This window comes from Pleurodeles waltl, chromosome 12 (assembly GCF_031143425.1).
Source record: "Pleurodeles waltl isolate 20211129_DDA chromosome 12, aPleWal1.hap1.20221129, whole genome shotgun sequence".
Classification (NCBI taxonomy): Eukaryota; Metazoa; Chordata; class Amphibia; order Caudata; family Salamandridae; genus Pleurodeles; species Pleurodeles waltl.
The window spans coordinates 608051528-608073007 of record NC_090451.1 but is presented as its reverse complement, the minus strand read 5'-3'; the positions used below and the strand labels follow the sequence as shown (position 1 = coordinate 608073007).

General features: G+C 44.9%; 1 protein-coding gene across 3 annotated transcripts in view; it reads left to right on the top strand.

Moving 5' to 3' along the window:
- The window catches only part of ARHGEF11 (Rho guanine nucleotide exchange factor 11), a 787362-nt gene that overhangs the window by 179120 nt on the left and 586762 nt on the right, over positions 1-21480 (top strand). For all 3 annotated transcript variants that reach the window (XM_069217872.1, XM_069217873.1, XM_069217871.1), the window contains exon 2: positions 146-237. In XM_069217872.1, coding sequence (XP_069073973.1) covers positions 146-237 — 92 coding nt within the window. The remainder of the gene's footprint in view (positions 1-145; positions 238-21480) is intronic.

Below are 21480 nucleotides of genomic sequence, written 5' to 3'. Positions count from 1 at the left end.
TGGAACAGATTTTTTTCTCTTTCTCACACTGAGGTGTTTTTGACATATGCCTAAAATGTATTGTATCCCTTAGATTGTCATTTATTGTTATGACCAGAAAATTACAGCTCACAAGTTCTTATTGTTGTTTTCTCTGTTTTGCCAGGTTAAGTGGTCTATCTTTGGGAAATGCCTCTCCTGATCCCGGGTCCCCAAGTCACCATCACCACCAGTCTTCTTATTCCAATGAAACAGCAGGTAAGAAAAATAATATTTAACTCTTCTCAATTTCCCCCCATCCTTTTTACGTGTATCCCTAGATATCATTTTATTGAAAGCTATCCTCTTCTTATGCCCTCAGGTTAATACTGCATGGACATGCCTTTTGCTAAAACGTCGGTAGTGATAGCATTTCTTTTAAACTGGAGCATTTACTTATCAGACCTAAATGTCAAGCAACAGAGTGTTCCTAGCCCATGGCTCCGCATTATGGAACTCCCTCTAGGGACACTAGAGCCACCCGTCCAGTTTTCTAGATTTTGGGAAAGCACTCGAGACACTTTTGCAATAAATAACGCAGAGAGATACAGGGACAGTATGTAGTATAGAAGCGTGATCATTATGATGGTGTCTTGCCAGACTGGAGAGCTGACCTAATGCATTGACACAAAAGATACCACGTTTTCACATGGTTAAGTGATGAAAAGCAGGTCTTCCCATGTTGTGACTTTAATCCAAAACTTTAATTGAGTAGCTATAAGCATGAAGAATTGTTATCACTAGCTGTTTTTATGTCTCATCCTACCAGACTGCGCAGCTGTTTAGGTATGCGGAAGACATCTTGGGGAGTTTCAGAAAGTCGACCTGGGGATGCATTCTGCCTCCTGCTTGCCATTGGCTTTGTGACTTGTAACTCAAGTTTTCATTTGCTGGCTGAGGGATCTCCAGATTCACTTCCCCCCTCCTATGCCAAAACCTAATTTAAAGTAGCCTTCCGAAATCGCCATTTCTATAAACGGGCCTGTAAATCTTGTTCTTATCTCCTCACGTTTACATGTGGCTTCCAAAGAGCTTGTGACTTCAAAGTGGGAGCGTTTACAAGAAAGAGTACTGCAGACCCCAATGGTGCCCCTCCTATGCTCTTCTTACGAAGCTGTAACATAACCCTTAATTAGCACATCATGTAGCATGCGGATGACAGATTTTGTTTAGGCACAGAGAGATAAGTGACTTGCTCAGAATCACAGAATGCGCTGTGCTGTAGGATGCGAATTGAAGTCACTTTACCGTACAGATCTTCCTTCACAGCCATGGCTCTCCTGTATTCACAGCCCCCTGTCTCAAAACCAAGCCATCACCGACCAGGCAAAGCCTAGCCTCTCTCCTAGAAGAAACTTGTGTTTCTACACAGTAGCTTAGCATGTAATAACCAACAGCTTCCTGGTGCAGCAGCACAGGAGAGAGACAGAGTCATAGGAAGTGACTGGCCAGACTTCAGCTGACTGCACAAGCAGCCCTGCCCCTGCTGCAGCAACATGTGCAGAAAATATCCCTTGCATGAATATATTTATATTTTTAGGAATAAATAGTGTTTTTTGGCTTCACCTATGTTGTTTTATGAGGTATAAATAATTTTTTGTTCTTTCCCCGTCTGGGCGTTGTTGCTTGTAATGATTACTTTCTACCCAGCCCAGTCGGGTTTTTGGGTTACCCTCTGTGGTATATAAGCATTCCTCTTCGAAGAGTCAGGAATTTGCCTGAGTAATTTTTTGAAAGAATCAAAAGGCAGGTGTACTGTAGGTAGGCTTGTCTTCCTATGCCCACGCCCTCTCTCTTAAAGCATAAGCGTGCATGCCTTGCAGCACAGTGGGAGCAAACCTGCTGCATATGTACAGCTACAGCAAGAGAAGACGAACACTGGCAAAGCCAATGCGTCTGTCATAAAAGGGTAGTGTGACATCCATTGTCTTAGCATATAATTTTAGCAGCACAATTGGGGTGTTTCCTAGATGACAAGTGTATTTATCACAGGGGTAATCTGCCTTTTACTAACTCAAATGAAAAATAAAATTGGCTTTGAACTACTGTACCCTGAACAAATAATTGAAACACATTTTGATGACTAAATGAAATGCAAAATGCTAAAATGGAAAGAAAAAAACACTGTAATGCATTGACCCACCAGCCGTGGCACTAGGTGCACTTCTTTCCAGGTGAATGTGCACACAATCATGATAAAAACTGTCATCTTTCACAGTGCAAGGGTGCCAGTGCCTGAAGCAGGCTAACCCATTGCCCCATGCAGTAAATGCTGTAGTGCACAAAAGCAAAATGTGAAGGACAGCAGAACAGAGAAGTTGATGAAGAGTGCTAAATCACAGCCCCTCTATGCATGAACACGTTAATTTTATTTATAGCATATTTTGATTACATGAGGCTGGTAAGACAATGTAAGCAGTCTCTAGGTCACGCCTAAGAAAGATGACAGTATAAGGAATAATAAAAACCTCTCTTTATTTCATCAGTAAAACCAGCAATGATCAAAAAGCTAAACAACAAACCCCAAATTTCCATGGGAAATGAATGAGCAGTCGACTATCCAAAAAGGATGTGCTGTATTGCAGAAGTACTACCATCAGTGATGAGCTAGAACTCTGTTGATTTTTACTTCTATGCCAGGTAGTAATGCTCCTGGTAATGTTTCCCAACGTGCCTTATGGCATTATCTCTTCTAATGTTAAATGCTCCTAGTAGAAATTACCACTGTGGAAAATGACCATTGGCCGAGAACTTCATGTTATGATTTGCAGCTGCTAATATGGGGGGATTTTTTTTATCAACGTTAATGGTTTTATCATGGTAGTAAAATATCACCAACTAGAAATGAAAATGTGACTTGAAGGGTCAATGACCGGAATCATATGAAGAAAATACATTTCTCTCTTTACCAGTGTGTCTGTTGTGGCCATACTTAGCACAAGATTCAGGTAGTGGTAGATGGAAACGGTTTTTACATTATTTCAGTGATAGTCTTATTTTACATCTTGTATACCACCGTTTTTTAGGTCTAGGCTAGACAGTGCATGCGCTGTCTCTTCAAGATTATTGTAATCATATCACCTGTTGCCTACCATTTGTTGGCTTGCGTGGCAAGCCTCGTAATTGATCTCTGCAGGCCTAGCATTATTTCCGTTCCTGTCTGTGGAGCATGGACCAAACGTTGATTGATTCAACTTAATCAGTGCCCATTCTGCTGCTCCCAAATTAATTGGGATAATACTTTTTACCTTCTAGGGCCCTGTAAACTGAAGGTGTGTGACTGGCAACAGCGTGCTCATCAAGACAAACAAAATTGCCCATTTTTATTTTCTATAGTTAACTCATATCTTTTATTTTGCCAAGTCTTCTTTTCTTACTTTGCACTCATGTTTTGCTTTTGCTTGTGGGCTCTGTTCTCAAAAACTGGTGATTATCTTATTCTGAATATTGCAAAGTGGCATTGTTTCCGTTTTATGTGTAATTTCCAAAATTATGCTATAACACATAATCGTGCAGTACACCCCTTTCACCCCACTCCAATCCAATCCGCACAACTCCAATCCACGCCTGCCTACCCCACCTCACCCACACCAGTCCACCACACAGTTCACTCCACCTCATTCAATTTAATCCACCCCAAACTATCAATCCACCCTCACTCCAATCCAAACACTCCAGTCCGCCCACCTCCAATCCTCCCAACCTTTCCCACTCTAATCTGCCCCCTCAAATCCAAAACAATCTGCCCCTCTCCAATCTAGAACAATCTACCTCACTCTAGCCCACCCTACTACACTCTAAGACAATATGGCTCCCTCCAATCCGCCCAGTTCCAATCTTTAACAATCTGTCCCACTCCAATCCAAAACAGTCTGCCCACTCCAGTCCAAAATAGTCCAATCCCAAACTGCCCAATTCCAATCCAAAATAATCTGTCCCACTCCAATCTGTCCCACTCTAATCCTAAATAATGTGCTCCACTCCAGTCTGCCCCACTCCCGCCCAAAACAATCTGCCAGACTCCAGTCCAAAACATTCTGCCCCACTCCAATCCAAAGCAGTATGCCCACTCCAATCCAAAATAACCTGCCCAACTCCATTAAAAAACAAATCTGCACCACTCCAATCCAAAAGAATCTGCCCCTCTCTAATCCAGAACAATCTGCCCCACCCCAACCTGCCCATACCAGTCTAAAAAAACAATCTGCCCTACTCCTATCTGCCCCACTCCAATCCAAAACAACCTACTCCACTCCAATAAAAACAATCTGTCCCATTCCCCACACCAATCCAAAACAGTCTGCCCCACTCCAATCCAAAATAATCTGCCCTACTGCATTCCAAGACAATCTACCCCACCCAAACCAAAATAATCTGCTCCACTCCAATCTAAATCAGTCTACCAAACTCCAGTCCAAAACAATCCGTCCCACTCCAATCCAAAACAATCTGCCCCACTCTAATCTACTCCAGTCCAGAAAATCTGTCCCACTCTAATCCCCCACTCCAAGGTGCCCCACTCCAATCCAAAACAATCTGCCACACTCCATTCTAAAACAATCTGCCACACTCCAATCCAAAACAATCTGCACCACTCCAATCTAAATCAGTCTACCACACTCCCATCCAAAACAATCCGTCCCACTCCAATCCAAAACAATCTGCCCCACTCTAATCTACTCCAGTGCCAAAAAACTGTCCCACTCTAATCCAAAACAATCTGCCCTGCTCCAATCTGCCCGCTCCAATATGCCTCGCTTCAATCCAAAACAATCTGCCCGACTCCAATCTAAAATGGTTTCCCACACCCCAATTTAAAACAAGCTTGTTCACTCCAATTTGCCCCACGCAATCCAAAACAATCCGCAACATTCTAATCTATCCCATTCCAATCTGCCCTACGCTAATTCAAAACAATCTCCCTCACTCCAATCCAAAACAATCTGCCCTACTCCATTAAAAAACAATCTGCAAGCGCCAAACCAAAACATAATGCCCCACTCCAATCTGCCCCATGCCAGTAAAAAATGATCAACCCCACTCTATTTAACCCCACTCCAATCTGCCTTAATACAATCTGCCCTAATTCTATCCAAAACAATCTGCCCCACTCTAACCTGCCCCATTCTAATGTGCCCTACTACAGTTAAAAATAATCTGCCCTACTCTAATTCTCCCTCCCCACTCAAATGTGCCCCACTCCAATTCGGAGCAATCTGCCCCACTCCAGTCTGCCCCACTGTAATCCAAAACAATCTGCCTCACTCAGTTCCAACAGAATCTGCCCCACTTTAGTCCAAGACAATCTGCCTCACTCCAGTCCAAGACAATCTGCCTCACTCCAGTCCTAAAGAATCTGCCCCACTTCAGTCTAAAATAATCTACCCAACTACAATCCAGACCAACCTGCCCCACTCCAATCCGCACCATCCACTACTTCTCAATGCACCCCACTCCGAACCACCCCACTCTAAACCAATCCGCCCTCCCTAATCCATTCCACCCCAATCCGATCTACTCCACTCCATTCCACCTCACAAAAATCCAGTACACTCAACCCACTCTGCCCCAAACCACTCTGCCCCAAACCACTCCACCCCAAACCACTCCCACCCACCCCACCCCACCCCAATCCAATCCACTCCCACCCACCCCACACAATCCAATCCACCCTACTCCAGTCCAATCTACCCCACCTCAGTCCAATTCACCCCCTCTAGTCATCCCATTTCAAGTCCAAGCCACCCCATTCCAGTCCAAGCCACCCCATTCCAGTCCAAGCCACCCCATTCCAGTCCAAGCCACCCCATTCCAGTCCAAGCCACCCCTTTCCAGTCTACCCCACCCCACTCCAGTCCAATACAACCCACCCAATCCACCCACTCCAATCCAGCTCACCCCTTTCCAACCCATCCCACTCCAATCTAAATTAATCCACCCCACCCACTCCATACCACTCTTGTCCCTCCTACTCCAATCCACCCCGCTCAATCAAATCTGCCCTAATCCAGTCCGCCCCACTCCATTCTTCCCCAGTCCAGCCCACCCCTACTGTAATGCAATCCAACCCAACAGATTCAATCCACCCCACCCTACCCACAGCCCACTCCACCCCACTCCAATCGACCTCACACCAACCCCACCCGCTCCAATCAAACCACCCCACTCTAGTCCACCCCACCCCAGGTCACCCCCTCCATTTCAGTCCACCCCACTCCAATCCACCCCATCCAGTTCACCCCACTCCAGCCGACTCCACTCCAATCCACTCCACTCCAATCCAGTCCACCCACTCCCAGTCCACACTAGTGCAGTCCAATCCACCCCCTCCAATCCAGTCCACACCACTCTAGTCCATTCCCCCTTCACCTCAGTCCAATCCACCTACTCCAATCCACCTCACACAATCCAATCTGTTCTAACTCCACTCCAAACCACCCCAGTCCAGTCCACCCCACCCCAATCCATCCCACCCTAGTCCTATCACTCGAGTTCAGTCTACCCACCCCAATCTAATCTAATTCACACCACTCAAATCCAACCCATTATAACCCATCTCGCCCCATTTCAATCCACTGCACTCCAGTCCACCCACTCCACTCATTTCACCCCACTCTACCCGAACCCAATCCACCCCACTCTGCTTCAATTCACTCCAGCCCACTGCCTCAATCCACTCCAGCCCACTGCCTCAATCCACTCCAACCCATTCCACCCTATTCCAGCCCCCTCCACTTCACTCTACACCACTACACTCTACCATACTACACTCTACCATACTACACTCTACGACATTATGCCACTGAACTATACTCCCCTCTACTCATCTCTAGGACACTCCACTCCTCCTACGCCATTCTGACACTGTACTCCAACAAATCCAATCTATCACACTTCTCCCCCCACTCTACTCTCAACACTCCACACCATTAACATTTAGGCCAAGTGCGGGCCCTTCACTATGTTTTTTTTGTTTATTTATACAATATAAAACCGCGTATACATAATTGCACCGTTCATTAGTCTCACTACATCAGCGCTACATCTCGTTCCAGCCTTCCAGGTGTAATATTCAGGCCATGTCAGTACCATAGTTTTCATCTTTTTACATAATGCTACAATACAGAGTGTATGGCCTAACAATACAGTGGTGGCAATATAATTGTCTATCACAAGCCATGCAGTACTCGGATATTGTAGAGGTGAGCAGTACTAACCATAACGGTTACAGTGTGCAGTACATTAAATCATAACCATTAAACACTAATATTGTAATGCATATTACCGGATATAATCCTGAAGAGAGAGCAACGGTCGCTTTCCAATTGACCAAACTACCAGATTCAGATGGGAAAGGCTCTTATAGGGGCCAGCAGACATCTAGCTTGTGGTTAAGCAGGTACCTCAAACTAGGTAGGAGAGAGGCGGGGGGACGCCCAGCGAGGGAGTGATGAATCAAAGGGAGGGGGGGGGAGGCACATCATCGTCTGCGAACTCAAAATCACTCATCCGCAACCCACATATGTATTGCCCAATCGTCCAGGCCAGGATCAGGTCTCAACTATTGGGTTAATCTGTTGAGGATTTCTCCCCGTCCCCCACGGGTTCTCCGAGCAGCCCCTCAATCATACCACACCAGACCTCCAGGTCATGCTCAGCGTGTTCATCCACACGTACCTTGCGTAGTCTGCATTCCTCCGCAGTCGCCCACTAAACGAGATCAGACACCCACGTTTCATGCAACGTGGGAGACCAGGTCTGCTCACCGGATCGCATTGCGCCTCTTAATAAAATAAGCTCCAGCTGCACGAATCAGTACGCCATTTTGAGCCCTTTTTTAGGGATGGGAAGTAGTCCCAGCAAGCAGTGCCTCATTGTTACCTTCGCACTAACAGCGGTCACCTCCGTCAGTGTCTTCACTATCTGGCGCCAAAGGGGTTGAAAGGAGATACATGCCCATGTTATGCATTCAAAGGTGGCTGGAGAATCGCAGCAGCGAGCACATCGGTCAGGTCGTGATGGGAATATTCTGTGTAGGTGATGAGGTGTCAGGTATGCTCTATGTAAATAATAAAAGTGTTTCAGCTTAAATCTAGCATTACTGGTCGCATCCCTTACCAGGGAGCAGGTCCTATTCCATTCCCCATCTGTAAGTGGAGTTCCCAGGTTCGCATCCCATCGATCCCTTGTCCTGTTTATATTTATCTGGCTATCCCTTTTTAGAGCCTTGTAGGTTCGGGAGAGGAGACCATGGGCACAACCGGGTCAATGAGAGCCACTACGAGGTGAGATTCAGCAGGTTCCGTGGGAAAAGACATCCAAATCTCCCCGCCTGTCTACGTTAGGCTTGCATATTGCAGGAATTCTCTGGTCAATTCCAAAGAGGGCCTCGACCTCCTCACGCGTAATAAATGTTCAATTTTTGGAATAAATCACCTCCATTGTTATATCCGCCTGCTCACCACTTCGCGAAGTACAGTATATCAGTAGCTCTGGCAAAGGGACAGATCCACCAGAGCAGAAGTAAGTGCGCATATGGTGCTCTTTGCAGTACCCGCATAACAGCCCGCTCCCAGATCTGTTACAGCTGCGCTACCAGGAAGGAGACATCCCACGGAACCCTAGAGCCACCCATCAGTAGGTACGGTAGACGAGACACACATATAGAGCCTTTTAACAATTCTTTTTCCCAAATGGGGGCATCATCACACCACATCATACTGCAGCAAGCCAGCCATGTAGTATAGATGTAGGTCTGGTAGACCCAGTTCCCTAACGACCAGATCTTACTTCAACACCTCAATGCGAACTTGGCATCTGTTACCTGCCCAGACTAGGGACAGTAGTAGTTTATCTAACTGTCGAAACAGAGAAGGCGGTAGTTCACAGAACAAGTTTTGCACAACATACAGGCATCGCGGGAGCAAGACAATTTTAGTAAGTGGAATTCTGCCCATAACCAAGAGCGGGACGGAAGTCCAAAATTGGACTGAGGCTCAGAGGCCATCTATCACTCTACCCATGTTCAAGTCATATTGTAATTGAGGAGAGTTCGCTAAGTACATGCCCAAATACTGAAAGTACTGTCTCCCATGCCGAATCTACCTGCGGTACCTCCGATGCCGCACCAGTCATCAGGCCTGCCTTGGGGAATGACATTGTATTCTGACGGTTAACCTGGCGGCCCGATACCCCACCAAAATCATCCATCATTTTTAACAAAAGTGGGATCGACCGTTCTGGGTCTGTAACATACACTAGAGCATCATCCGCATATAGTGATGTAATATGTATCCTTGTCCCTACTCGTATGCCCCACGTCTGCAGGCCTGCCCACAGCTATATGGGCAGAGGCTCCATAGCCAATGCAAACAGTAGCGGCGATAGAGGGCATCCCTGCTGTGTGCCCCTTTCAATATCAAATGAGCCTGACACTATTGCCCCAGTACACACCTGCGGTGCTGTATATAGCAGACGCAGCCTGACAGTAAGTATGGTCCTATGCCCATCCTGTGCAGTACCTCCCATAAGTATTCCCAGGTCAGTGTTTCAAATGCCTTTTCTATATCTAAGACCACCAGTGCTGTGCGGATTGCAGAGTCACGAGTCTCGTGCATTACATGCGATAATCTCTGCAAGTTCATGTGGGTTCTTCTCCCCGGTATGAATCTGTATTGATTCCCCCCACACTAAATGAGTCACTACTTGTCGTAAGCGCGTTGCCAGTACCTTAGCAAGCAGTTTGACATCAACCTTGAGCATGGACAACGTCCTGGAGGAGCCCGGGTCCGCAGTATCTTTCCTTACTTTCGGTATTATAACTATCAATGCTTCTCTCATGTGTCAGCAAAATGCCTTCTCTACGTGACTCACAAAGTGTTTCCAACAATCGGGAAAGAAACATCGCAGAATATGTTCAGTAGAATTCAACTGGTTTCCCAACGGGCCGTGTGTTTTACCAGGTGCCATTATCCCCCAAGGCGTCCTGTAACTCCTCCAGTAACACCTCCCCCTCCAACTCCTTAGTCTGAGCTTCCGTAAGGCAGGGAAGCCGGAGTCCATCCAGGTACTTATGCATTTGACATCGATCTTCGCTCTTAGGTGAAGTGTGTATAGTTTTTAGGTGATCTCGCAAATGTAGATTCACATGCGCTTGCCCCAAAATCTTTTCCCTGGATGGTCCGCAGAGAGACAGGATTATGGGGATGGGGCGTTCACGTCTGAGTAGCCAAGCTAGCATGCGCCCGAGTGGTCCTCCTCGTGATAAAGCCGCTGTCTAAAGTCCTTACAGACATAGTTATCCAGCCTACTCCAAAGGGCTCCTATTCTTCCATGCACCACGTGGCAATCAGCCTCCTATGCGTCTCCGTTGTCTGCTCGGCGCTGGAGGGCAGTCAAGATTTTCTCCTGCTGTGCAAGCTCCCGGTCTAGCTTATTCCTGATACCATATGATTTACTAAGGCTTTCGCCTCTTATTAAGAGCTTTAGGGCCTCCCATTCTTTGCTGCGGGTCGTGGTCCAGTTCACACTAAAATATCCTTTCAGTGCTGCCTGTATGTCTTGCTTATATTCTGGATCCCCAAGTAGCTCAGGTCGCATGCACCACAGGGGGATCTCTGACCTGGGCATGCGTGTCTCGCATTCTGATAGCAGAGGGGCATGATCTGATAGGATTCTGACCTGATTGACAGCTCGACGGATATCAAGCGTGCCATCGTTTGCTAGTAGAAATCTATCTAATCTGCTATATGTCCCATGTGTGGGAGTGTAAAAAAAATATGTTTTGGATGTGGGGTGTATTTCTCTCCATATATCTACAAAGTGCAGGCTACTCATGACTTCACTGAGCTTGGCAGTCATATGAGGCTTAGTGCCCAACTTCGGCAGTCCCTATCCAAAGTGCCATCTAAGACACAGTTAAAATCACCCACCCAAATGATGGGCATCCCCGTGTAGGGTACTAATTCTTGTTGGAGATTTTTAAAGAACTCTGCATCATCCGAATTGGGGGCATATATATATATATATAAGATACAGAGCTTGCGGTCGTCTATTTCTCTGTGTAAGAATATATAACGGCCATGCACGTCCGCCGTCGTTTTTAGTTGGAAAGGAGTCCCAGGGGCAACGCAGACAGACACACCCCTGGCATAGGATGAATATGTCACCGAATATAACTGTCCCCGCCACTTTTTCTGTAATTTTTGCGCTTCATTATACATCAAGTGCGTCTCCTGTAGGAGGGTAATATGAGTCCCAATTCGTCTAAGGTATGTATGTACTCTATAGCGCTTTACAAAAGAGTTCAGCCTCCCCACGTTCCATGAAACCATTCACATTAGGGTACCTGCCATGATCCATACTGACCCACAATCATCACCTCACCTCTCGTCCATCCCCTCCCTCCACAGCCTCCCCAGCCTCACACTCCGGTCCAGCGTGCTCTTAACACCGTAACTCCATCTCTCTTCTTCATTTCAGTGAATATAGTATGCCAAGTGCATAAAACAGAACTCCAACTCCAACCATAAACCGCATACAACATCCCATCCCACCCTGGGTAAACACCTCCCTCAACTACTATCTGCCCAATCCATGTGTGGGCCCGCTATTTACCCCAGAATCCAGAAAAGAGGGAAAGCAATCGCTGTCCCTGCTCGATACAAGGTACTGGTCACTAGTGTCACAAACTTACAAGTGTTTCTTCAACGCCACTCACACAACTATCCAAACCACGCACACACTGTACCTGAATAACTGCATTTATCACTACAGTAAAAGCATAAACAACAAGAACCACACCACGTTAGAAAAAGAAGATAGGAAGACAAGACTAGTTGTGGGCAAAACTGGGGGGGGGGGAAGAGCGTGTACACCAGACTATCTCCGCCCTGTGCCCTATTGCCATCCCAAGTCTCCGCCTCCCCAGCACCAATAGGAAGCTTGATAGAAAAGAGAGGGGGGAAAGAAAGAGGAAGGCGAACAGGAAGAGGAGGATCATTATTTCCAAGCCTGATAGAAGTCCAGCTCCCGCCTTCCAAATTTGTGACTCATCAACATCCCTCAGGTGTTGGCATTGTCCGAGTCTGGAGTCAGGCCCTCCTCACCAAGCAGTGATCTGGAACGTGAGTATGTCTCCGAGGTGACGGATTTCACTGACAGTCTGGCTTCTTCACGCTCCTGTCTTCTCCGGTCCATACTTAGGGTGCCATCTGGACGCACTATCACTCTGTCACCACAGCCGACGCGGCGGCGCCTGCTGTTCCTGCGCGCTGTGGTCTGCGAATCACCTGCCCCTCAGTTCCCTCCACTGCTCCCCCCGGCGGGGACTCTGGGGGTCTTTCACCATCTCTCAGTTCCAACCAATCACAAACTGCTTCAGGAGACTGGAAGAAATGGGAGCGGCCCGCATGGAGAACCTTCAACTTGGCTAAATACAGCAGCATATAGGTATAACCCAGTTCTTTTAACTTTCGTGTAACACCTATATACGATTGTGTTTGTAGGTGCACCGCTCTAGTGTAGTCAGGGAAAAAAGCCGATAGTGTGATTCTCGTAGGTAGGGTCTCTGTGTTTGCGCACTTCCTGTAAGATAATGCCTTGGTCTCTATAGTTGAGAATCTTGGCAATAATCGTTCTAGGAGGGGATCCCGGTGGTGGAGGGGGTGCCAAGGTCCTCTGTGCTCGCTCAACCACGAACAGCGATGATAGGAGGGGGCAGTAGGCAACAATTGTTTAATACAGTCCTCTGAGAAGGTTTCCGGGGTTGTCCCCTCTGCACCCTTGGGGAAGCCCACTACACGTAGATTACACCTCCTCGCCCTTCCCTCTACGTCTTCAGCCCACGCCTCCAGTATGCGTGCTTTAACTTCAAGGGCAGCCACTGAGGCCTTCAGCGTATCTGTGTCCGTCTGCATGCAAGCCATCTGTTGCTCAGTGGCCACCGAGCGTTCTGCCACCACCCTCAGATCATCTCTCAATAAGTTAACATCTACCGCAATGCACCACCTGTCTGGATGCCTCAATGGCAGCCAGGATTTGTGCTCCAGTGGGTTCACCCCCCTTTTCCATGGGGCAGTGGGTTCTTTTTGAGAACTCCCTCCTATATTCTGGGCTGTGTATTGGTCCGTCCGGGTTTGCTGCACTCCCTTGCTCGATCTGTCTTTGCCCATGTTGTATACAGCCCATAGCACCACCCTCCCCCAAACTCACAGGGTACTGGTGGGCACGCTGCGGGCAACACGATAACCGCTTAATCTCCACACTTTCACAGCTCACTGCAGCATGGTCTCTTATGGGCTAGCTTCCGTCGTAACAGCGCCAGGCCAGGGTCCATGCAAGCAGTGCCTGAGCTAGCGTCCTTTGTGTTCCACAGTGCTGTCCTGTGCTGCTACGTGCCCAAGGGGCCAAACAACAATGCTTATGCAGCTTGGTGGGGGATGGGAACCAGTGCCAGCGCCACTGGCCCACTGTCGGGCCCCAGCTGCCTCCGCAATCCAAGCGCTACACTGCACCAGCCAGTAATATACAGGAAGGGTGCGCCCCTTGGGGGCCAATCAGTAGAGCATGCGCGCCCCAACTACTCTGCTGCGCCGCTCTCCTCGTCTCTGTTCTTTTAGCCGGGGCTCCCCTGCCTCCACACTCTGTCCTTCGCTGGGTTCCTCCAGTGGGTCGCCCGGCCAAGGCACTCACCACTGGCACAGCTCTCACCACGTGGGTGGTCACCGCGTGCAAAGCTTAATCTGGGCTGACAAGTCAGCCCCCCTTACAGTAGGCAACCACTGCTGGGGCTTCACCAATCCAGGTCACACAGATCGGGTATGCTGCCTAATGGCCGCCTGCCCAGCTCGTGGGCGTGGCCGCCATGTTGGAGTTAGGCACTCACCACGAGTGCGGCTCAGCGGCCCATGTGCGGCGTTTTTGTCTTTCGCCTGCATTCCACCTCGATCCCACAGTCCCCACCAACTGTTCTGCTGGGTCCACGTGGACTCAGGACAGTGAAGGATTTTAAAAATGGGGCCAGGAGCACTCTCCTAGTGTGTCGGATCGGCTGTGTCCCTGGCACCCTTCACTATGGTTGAGGAGGCCCCAATGGCTCTGCCAGAAGCAGAAAAATAGTTTACTATTGTTTCATTTAGCTGCTTCTGGCACAGCCAGCAGTGCAGGGAGGGACGTGTCTGGGCCATGGGAGGTGGGAAGAGTGCATCTAAGTATGCACCTAAGTGTGCATGTGTGTTTGGCCGGCCGTCTGAGTCACTGCCGCTCATACCATTCCTGGCGCTGCTTTCATGCAAGGTTTTGTATGAAAGCAGCACCAGGTTTGCTGGGGAGCCTGTGCTGGTGTCCCAGCAGTGAATGCTGGGACACAAGAAGAAGAGCAGCGTGAGGTGGCAGGTACGGAGGCAAGGTAAGTGCTTTTTAACATTTATTTTTACTGCGTCTCTGTTGCAGTCTCCTAAAGTTATCCGGAGGCTGCCGCTGGTTTAGGCATGCAGAGCATCAGCCACATTTGTGTACAAGATGGCAAAAACACATTGCCAAGCTAATATCTCTTGTATAGGCGAGACCTATTAGCTTTGCCGCTGCTTGTATTATTTCCGATATATTAACCTTATTTGTTAAAGAGCTTTTACTTATATTGATCATTCAGCATTGATAGTTGTGACTCATTCTGAGAGCTCAAACATATACAGATTAGGTCAGTAAATGAAAAAAGAGTATCAATCTACAAAAGGGTTTCGTTTATAAAAACAAATGTCTTTCGTGTTGGCTCAAGGTATTCCTTAAGGATGCCAGCTATGCAATTGTTCCTTTCCCGTGTTCTATATTTGTTTATAGGAATGCAAAATGACTGACATGAAAATTGGTTCTTTGATTTTCCTCTAAGCAGTTATTTGACATCAAGTCAGCAGTTAAGGTTTTTCGGATACATCTCTTAATGTGGAAAAGCCTTTGATGTTTGAAATTGGATAATATATTCTTTCTTTTTAGGTCAGAAATTGTGTTTACTATTGGCTTACAATAGGTTGCCATCCCTTGGCATTACATGTCCAGCCCATCATCCCAAAATGGCTATGTTTTATTCCAAACTTTGCTTTGAGATTCTAATGGTTGTGGAACCGTATTTCCTGAAAATTGATTTTATGATCACAGACAGCATTTGTACTGGCGAATTGTCACCTTATGAACTTCGAGATGGTGTATTTTGCCTCTCTCCTTTTTATTTGTGCATTTTTTTCAATGATTAGACTTAATGTGTGTGATGGATAGAAGTGTCTGCCATGGATCTAATAATCTTCTTATTAAAAAAATAAAGGACAATTCCATTGTCTGAAGGCCGAGTTTATGGAGTCCACCTCAAGAGTGATGAATTACTTTGTTGTGTATTCTTTGTTGAGTAACAGCATTATCCTCTAATCCACAAGCTGCGTTTTTCCTGGAACTACGAAGCCGGCTCGGGAGCTTGTTTGCATTGTATATACTGCAGAAAATTTCTGATATTATGCGTGTCTATTAATTAAATATGTTTTGGGGTTGGGCTTTTGTAAAAGCTTAATATTTGGCTTGACCTCAGCTAGACCAGTCTACCAAATAGTCAAATGTACTCAAATGACTTATCTTTATATATCAATCTTAAGTAATCAATGTGTAGAGGCACACTTTATATCGTTTAAACAGGTTTCGTAGCAACATGCTGTCCATTTCAGCCTTATTGGTATTTTGAAGTGGGGCAGCAGAAACACTGCTGCTGTGTTGATCTATCATACCAGTACAGTTTAGCACTGCTTCCTTAAAAGCCGACACTCAGAAGTTTGTGTTTTGCTTGGCTAATGTTTAGCTCCAGTAGCAACACCCTCTGCAAAGCCATTAATGGAGGGTAATAATTTTGCAATACAGTACTCTTAACAGTTCCCTGCGCCTAAGGCCTTGCAGATCATAATCTTATATTTCAGGTGCTCAGCAAAGGATTTCAAGCCCCGTCTTAAATGTTTTCACAATGTTCGTTGTCATGCAGTCAGCGACTTACGTTGCTGCAACCAATGTAACCACCGAACCTTGCAGGGCCTGACTTATAATCGAGGTGGAAGTAATGATGTTACCCAGTCTTGAAGATGATTTGAGGCAAACTAATGTATTCATGTTGTTTGTAGAATACGACACAAGCACATTTGACATGGTTAGGCCTTTAAATTAATATGTAATTTATTTAGGGTACCATGCTTTGGGATTTAATTTGAGGAATTCGGTCCTTTCATGAACAAGAGGAGGCTTAGGCGGGTTCCCAGGTCGAGACTGTTCAAACTTTGGGAGACTCGCACTGTTTCCTGGTTTAGCCATATGATGACGTTTTGTGCAATGTGTAGTAGCTTGGTTATCTTTTGCACCTATGTGACTTGTACCTCAGGCTTCGCAATTTCTCTAGAAAAGTGCCTAGACATGATGAAAAGGATTTTAAACTTCATGCGTTCTCTGGAAGGGAACCTATGGAATCTCTCAGTACAGAGGTCATGGAGCGTCTTTTGGTTAAATCTTCCAGATTATCGATTTTTGGATTTGTTCCAGATGGTATTGAGGTGCATTGCAGTAGAGGTGTTAAGACTAACCAAACTTGGCATTAATTAGCATTAGCAACTGCAACATAAACCTTGACATTGATGTAGAAAAGATCGGTCTTTGTGGACTGTAGCTAAGAGAATGCCCTTTTGAATACTGATTTAATTTGAGTGGGTATGCTGATGTTTCTGTATGCCCAATGTTTTGAACAGAAGGTAGACAATCCTGTGGTATTTTTCGAAAAGGGCAAGCCACCTAGCGCTGAGCGTATAGCAAACTGTGGTGAACACTGCAAGTGACTATAAAAGATGAGACAATTAAGTTCAAACTGTTGCTTTCATTAATGAAGTCGCTGCCAGTTGTGCCAGTGGTATTCTGCAACCTTTCAATGTGAAACTTGCAGCTGTCGAAGGCTGTACAAGGTTCTAAGTGGAAGGGTTTAGTCCCAGACAGTGAGAAGAAATGTGTTAAATGTTTGGCAAAGACTTTAGATTATGAAGGGTTTGGAATGCAGTCTGCTTCCAGGAATCATTCATGCTGCGAATACATTGATATTCTTCATTCTACCGTCCTCAAAAATGTGGCTGCAATTTTCCATAGCAAATTAACAAACAAGCACTGGCAAAGCCAATAGGCCTGTGTTACACCCTTTACACTCACATAGACACTTCTGACCCTGTACTCACATGGCCAGAGTATTTTACCTCTAATCTACTGGTAATTGGAGCTAAAACCAAGAAAATGTGCCCGTCTGCTGTGATGTGATGAAATCTGGGCACAGCCAAGATAGTTTGAGAGAATGAAGCACGTGAGAGGGCTTGAAGTGCTGAACTGAAAGCCGAGTTACTCAGCAAGTTCCTTGTACACCATTTAGTGTGTGTTCAAGATTACCCTATTCGCTGTTAACCTGTGGAGGAAGGCTAACAGAAGTGAGCAAAAGTAAACAGTAGTGATAGCTCCAGTTTGTAAAATCTGATTGTGGCTATTAAGATAACATGAGCTATCTGTCTGCATCACCAAAAGCCTCCTGTTAACTTACAAAAATTATACTAACAAGCTTAAATAAAATTCATTCTTTCATGTAAGTTCCTATTTTTGACACACAAAAGAAGATTTTTATGTTGTATCTAATACGCAAATAGTGAATTAGTATGCATGTAGTTAAAACAAGTTTAAAATGAGGTTTAGAAATGTGTTTAACATGATTTAGTTATGCCACATTTAGGTGAAAACTTCCTATTGGTTATAAAATGGATGCTGTTGCTGTCTCTTGTTTTCTTCTTCATTTACCCCTTCCTGTCAGATTCTCCCCACAGGCTCTGCAGACATGAATACAAAGGCTTATTATTGAAACGTTTGGTGTACTTGATAGGTTGCAACATTCAACGTATCTTCCCCTGTGTTTCCATCGCTCAGTTCAGTTTTGCATGTTCATGAATTGCCTTAGTTTAATGTTATATATTTTGTTCAAAACATTTCCAGACGACAGTGATACAGAAAAACTGGACGATTTCTTAGAGAATGGGATAGTGCTAAGGTATCTTGCTATAGATGTGAAGTATTCTGATTCATGGGATCATGCCATGCTGAACCTGCGTATTCAACTAATTTCACATGCAAGAATTGTGTATAAGAACTCTTTGATTCTGGGCATGAGCCAAAGGTTTTTTGAGCTTTCCTAGATGTTGATTGGGATGCTGGCTTACTTTATTTTTTATTTATGCTGCTCATTTTAGAATTAAAATGATTACCGATTTTGACTACTCTGTACTAACTTTGCACTTTCAGTCTTCATGGCATTTGTTCTGAGCTGTTTGATTTTGAGGTTTGTGTAACAAAACCCCTTACATTTCCCTACTCTAGAACTCTGTTATTGAGTGGTATTAATTACATATTTTTAATACTCTGCTAAACTAATGTTGAGTGAGGTGCCTTTTACACAAGATCAATCCGGAGTGAAACCTTCTTAGGTAAATTGTGGATGCACGATTGTTGGGGTACAGTTATAATGATTGGGGTATATAAGGTTTCCACTTATTCAGATTGGTAGCAGAGGATTGTTTTGTAAGAGCAGCACCTCTTTGTAATACTTCCTAAAATAATTTGTGGTCTTTAATGCCCATTCCGAGAGACTAGTGGAGAGGCCGAAGTTTCCCAGGGAAGCCGACTTGCACTGAATTCTTGAGTGATGTGGAGTGTAAGTATGAATAGGAGAATTGATTGATGTATGGCATGTGTTTGTGAGGTATGTTGAAGTATCTGTTGGTTAGAGGGATTATTGTGTGCTCTGTGAGATGTCTTGATTTTTAATGCTGACTATTGGTTCAGTTAGTTGAGTAATCACTGTATTGCTGGTGTATTATTCATATTTGTTAATTTATTTGTCAATTGTTGGTTTGGTTATCAGAGTCGTTGAAATCCAGTTTTGAGAGAGATTATAGTTTATTGGCAGAAGTTATTGTATAGTGAGAGGCGCAACATGTACACAGTTAGGGGTTTCTGAAATTAATGTAATTTATTTTCTAGGGTTGTGTGCCTAATCTAAGTTGGTATATCTTTACTCCCAAGGTGCATGAGAGTGAGAGCATGAACCAGGATGAACTACTGCTGCGCAGGGGTCTGCCTTCGAATTGTGGATTTCGTACTGGACTTTGAAAGCTGTGGTTTCTGCTGCTCTTTGGTTGTGAGAATGTACTTGTCTTACTGTAACATGTTGACTTTCTTCCTATTTAGGTTAAGCTGACAAGAATAAGTTGTGCAGCTGTCTTCTGTGTTCATGGAGAAGTTGCCCTGTGATTGGCTAGTCAGCTAGGGAACCGTGCTGGGACTGGAAAGAAGTCATCACAAAGCTGCACTCTCTTTCGTTGGTGGCTAATACAGTTGTTTTGTGATAGCTTGACATTTGACAGAGCTGGGATTGGTGGTTGTTTCTTAGTTCATTTATTGTGATTTTGAGTTTGTTTCAAGTAGGAATAATGGGGATTGTTTCGAAAAAGCCGAAAGCTTCTGTTGTATCTGCCCTTGAAGGTAAGAAAATACCAGCTGAATGCATGCCTACATACAAAATAATGATGGACATTGGGTTCTATACTTGTACGTTGATTTCTGAATGGCATTATTATACTGCTTCCAATAAAGATGTACAGTCTTCTTTAGAGGGTACTTTTGACATTAAAAAGCTGAATTTCCTTAGACCAACTATGAGCATTATGAAACTGATACCCAGACCTAAACAGTTTGAGACACTAAATAAAAAGGATTGAATGGCAACTGAGAAAGAAAGAGAATGTAAAAGTAGGTGAAAGGCTCACTTAAACAGTGGGGAAGAATTGGATTGAAGGGGAAAATGCTTGAAGGGAGGATACGATGGAAGGAGTGAGAGCTTAACCTGCTATATTAAAAGACCAAATGACCAAAGCAAGGCAAAAGAAGACAGGAAAGAAAGAGTGTGATGAATCGGATGAGGAGGATAATATATTTAATGATCTCTTGAATTCTAGACCTCCTCCCTATAAAGCTAGAGCAAGAGAGGCACATACTTCTGGTTCTGGCTTCGGCTCGGGTTCTGACATGAGAGCCGGAGGAGATTGCACTACCGTACATGCTCCTATAGCTGTTGTACTGATTGCAAAAACAGAGGCAGTAATGAAGGCGATATCTTGTACTATTAGGGATGCCCAACCTGCTGCTCATGCTCAGGTCAAGTCAACTGAAAAAATAGTAGTGGTTGAAGAGTCTACTAAAGTTATTAACCTTAGCATTTTGAGAATCTGTGTTAGTGAAATTTCACAGGCAAACATTGATTTGAACAGGGTATTGACATACAATGCTGATCAAATGAGCTATTTAATTTAAGAAGCAGCCATATATACAAACAAAACATGCCAGAAGTTGGAGGAGCTAGCTGAATAATATGAAGTGGTCATTAGCAAAATGAAAAATGTGAAACAAAATTATAAAATGGAAGTGACTCATGATGAGATTTAAAAAATGGGCTTTGTTACTTTTGAAGCTGATATTAAAGATTTGATTGAGAAAACACAGGACGAGGTGAGGTAAAAATACACAGGGGGAAGGAAAAAAGAACAGCAAATAAAATTGAAGCAAAGAGAATAGAGGGTAAAACAAGGGAACGACAGTTGATACAGAGGTTAGAACAGAAATAGTTCTGAAGTCTCGATCCAAGTACAAGGAGGGAATTTGGTGTGTGTGCGCCATGGTTTCACTACAAACTTCCCTAAGTTGCTGAGGAACCCGAGAAATGTTATAAAGAGGTGTTTATGTGGATGAACATATCACAGGTGTTGTTGGCTGATTTTAATAAATTATTTAAAATCATGGTTCCTAGAGACTTGTGCGCAGATTGTAATGCAGCGGTTGCCTGGCCAACTGAAGAACCAGCTATTGTTGGTGTTCCTAATAATGCTTCTTGGAGGTAGCTAATAAATACAGATAGGTGACTGAGTACTTGAAAAAGAGATGCCTGAAAAGGAAATAAAGTGGGTAAAGATTTTGAGACTCTCACAGGACCCGGAAGATTCAGTCGAAACCTGCAATGAGAGGCTCATGCAAATTCTGAATTACCACAGTGGAGTCGATGGTCCAGAGAACTATGGTGTCAGGGGTTTTGTCTCTGCTTTTGTCATGGGTTTATGCACTGAGCTCAGTAATCATATCCACTATGCAGAACTATGTTGGCAGACAAATTATTGATGAGAGTTCAAAGCTGGCTAAGGACAATTATGATTATTTTGATGCTAAGCATAAAGAGATTAATTAGAAACTCATGATTGCTCAGACAAAGCAATTTAAAAAAAAGTATCTCACAACCAGATTTTTTTATATGCAAATTTTGGCAAGTCTGCAATAAATAGGATGAATCAGATGCAGGGATATAACAATGGGAAA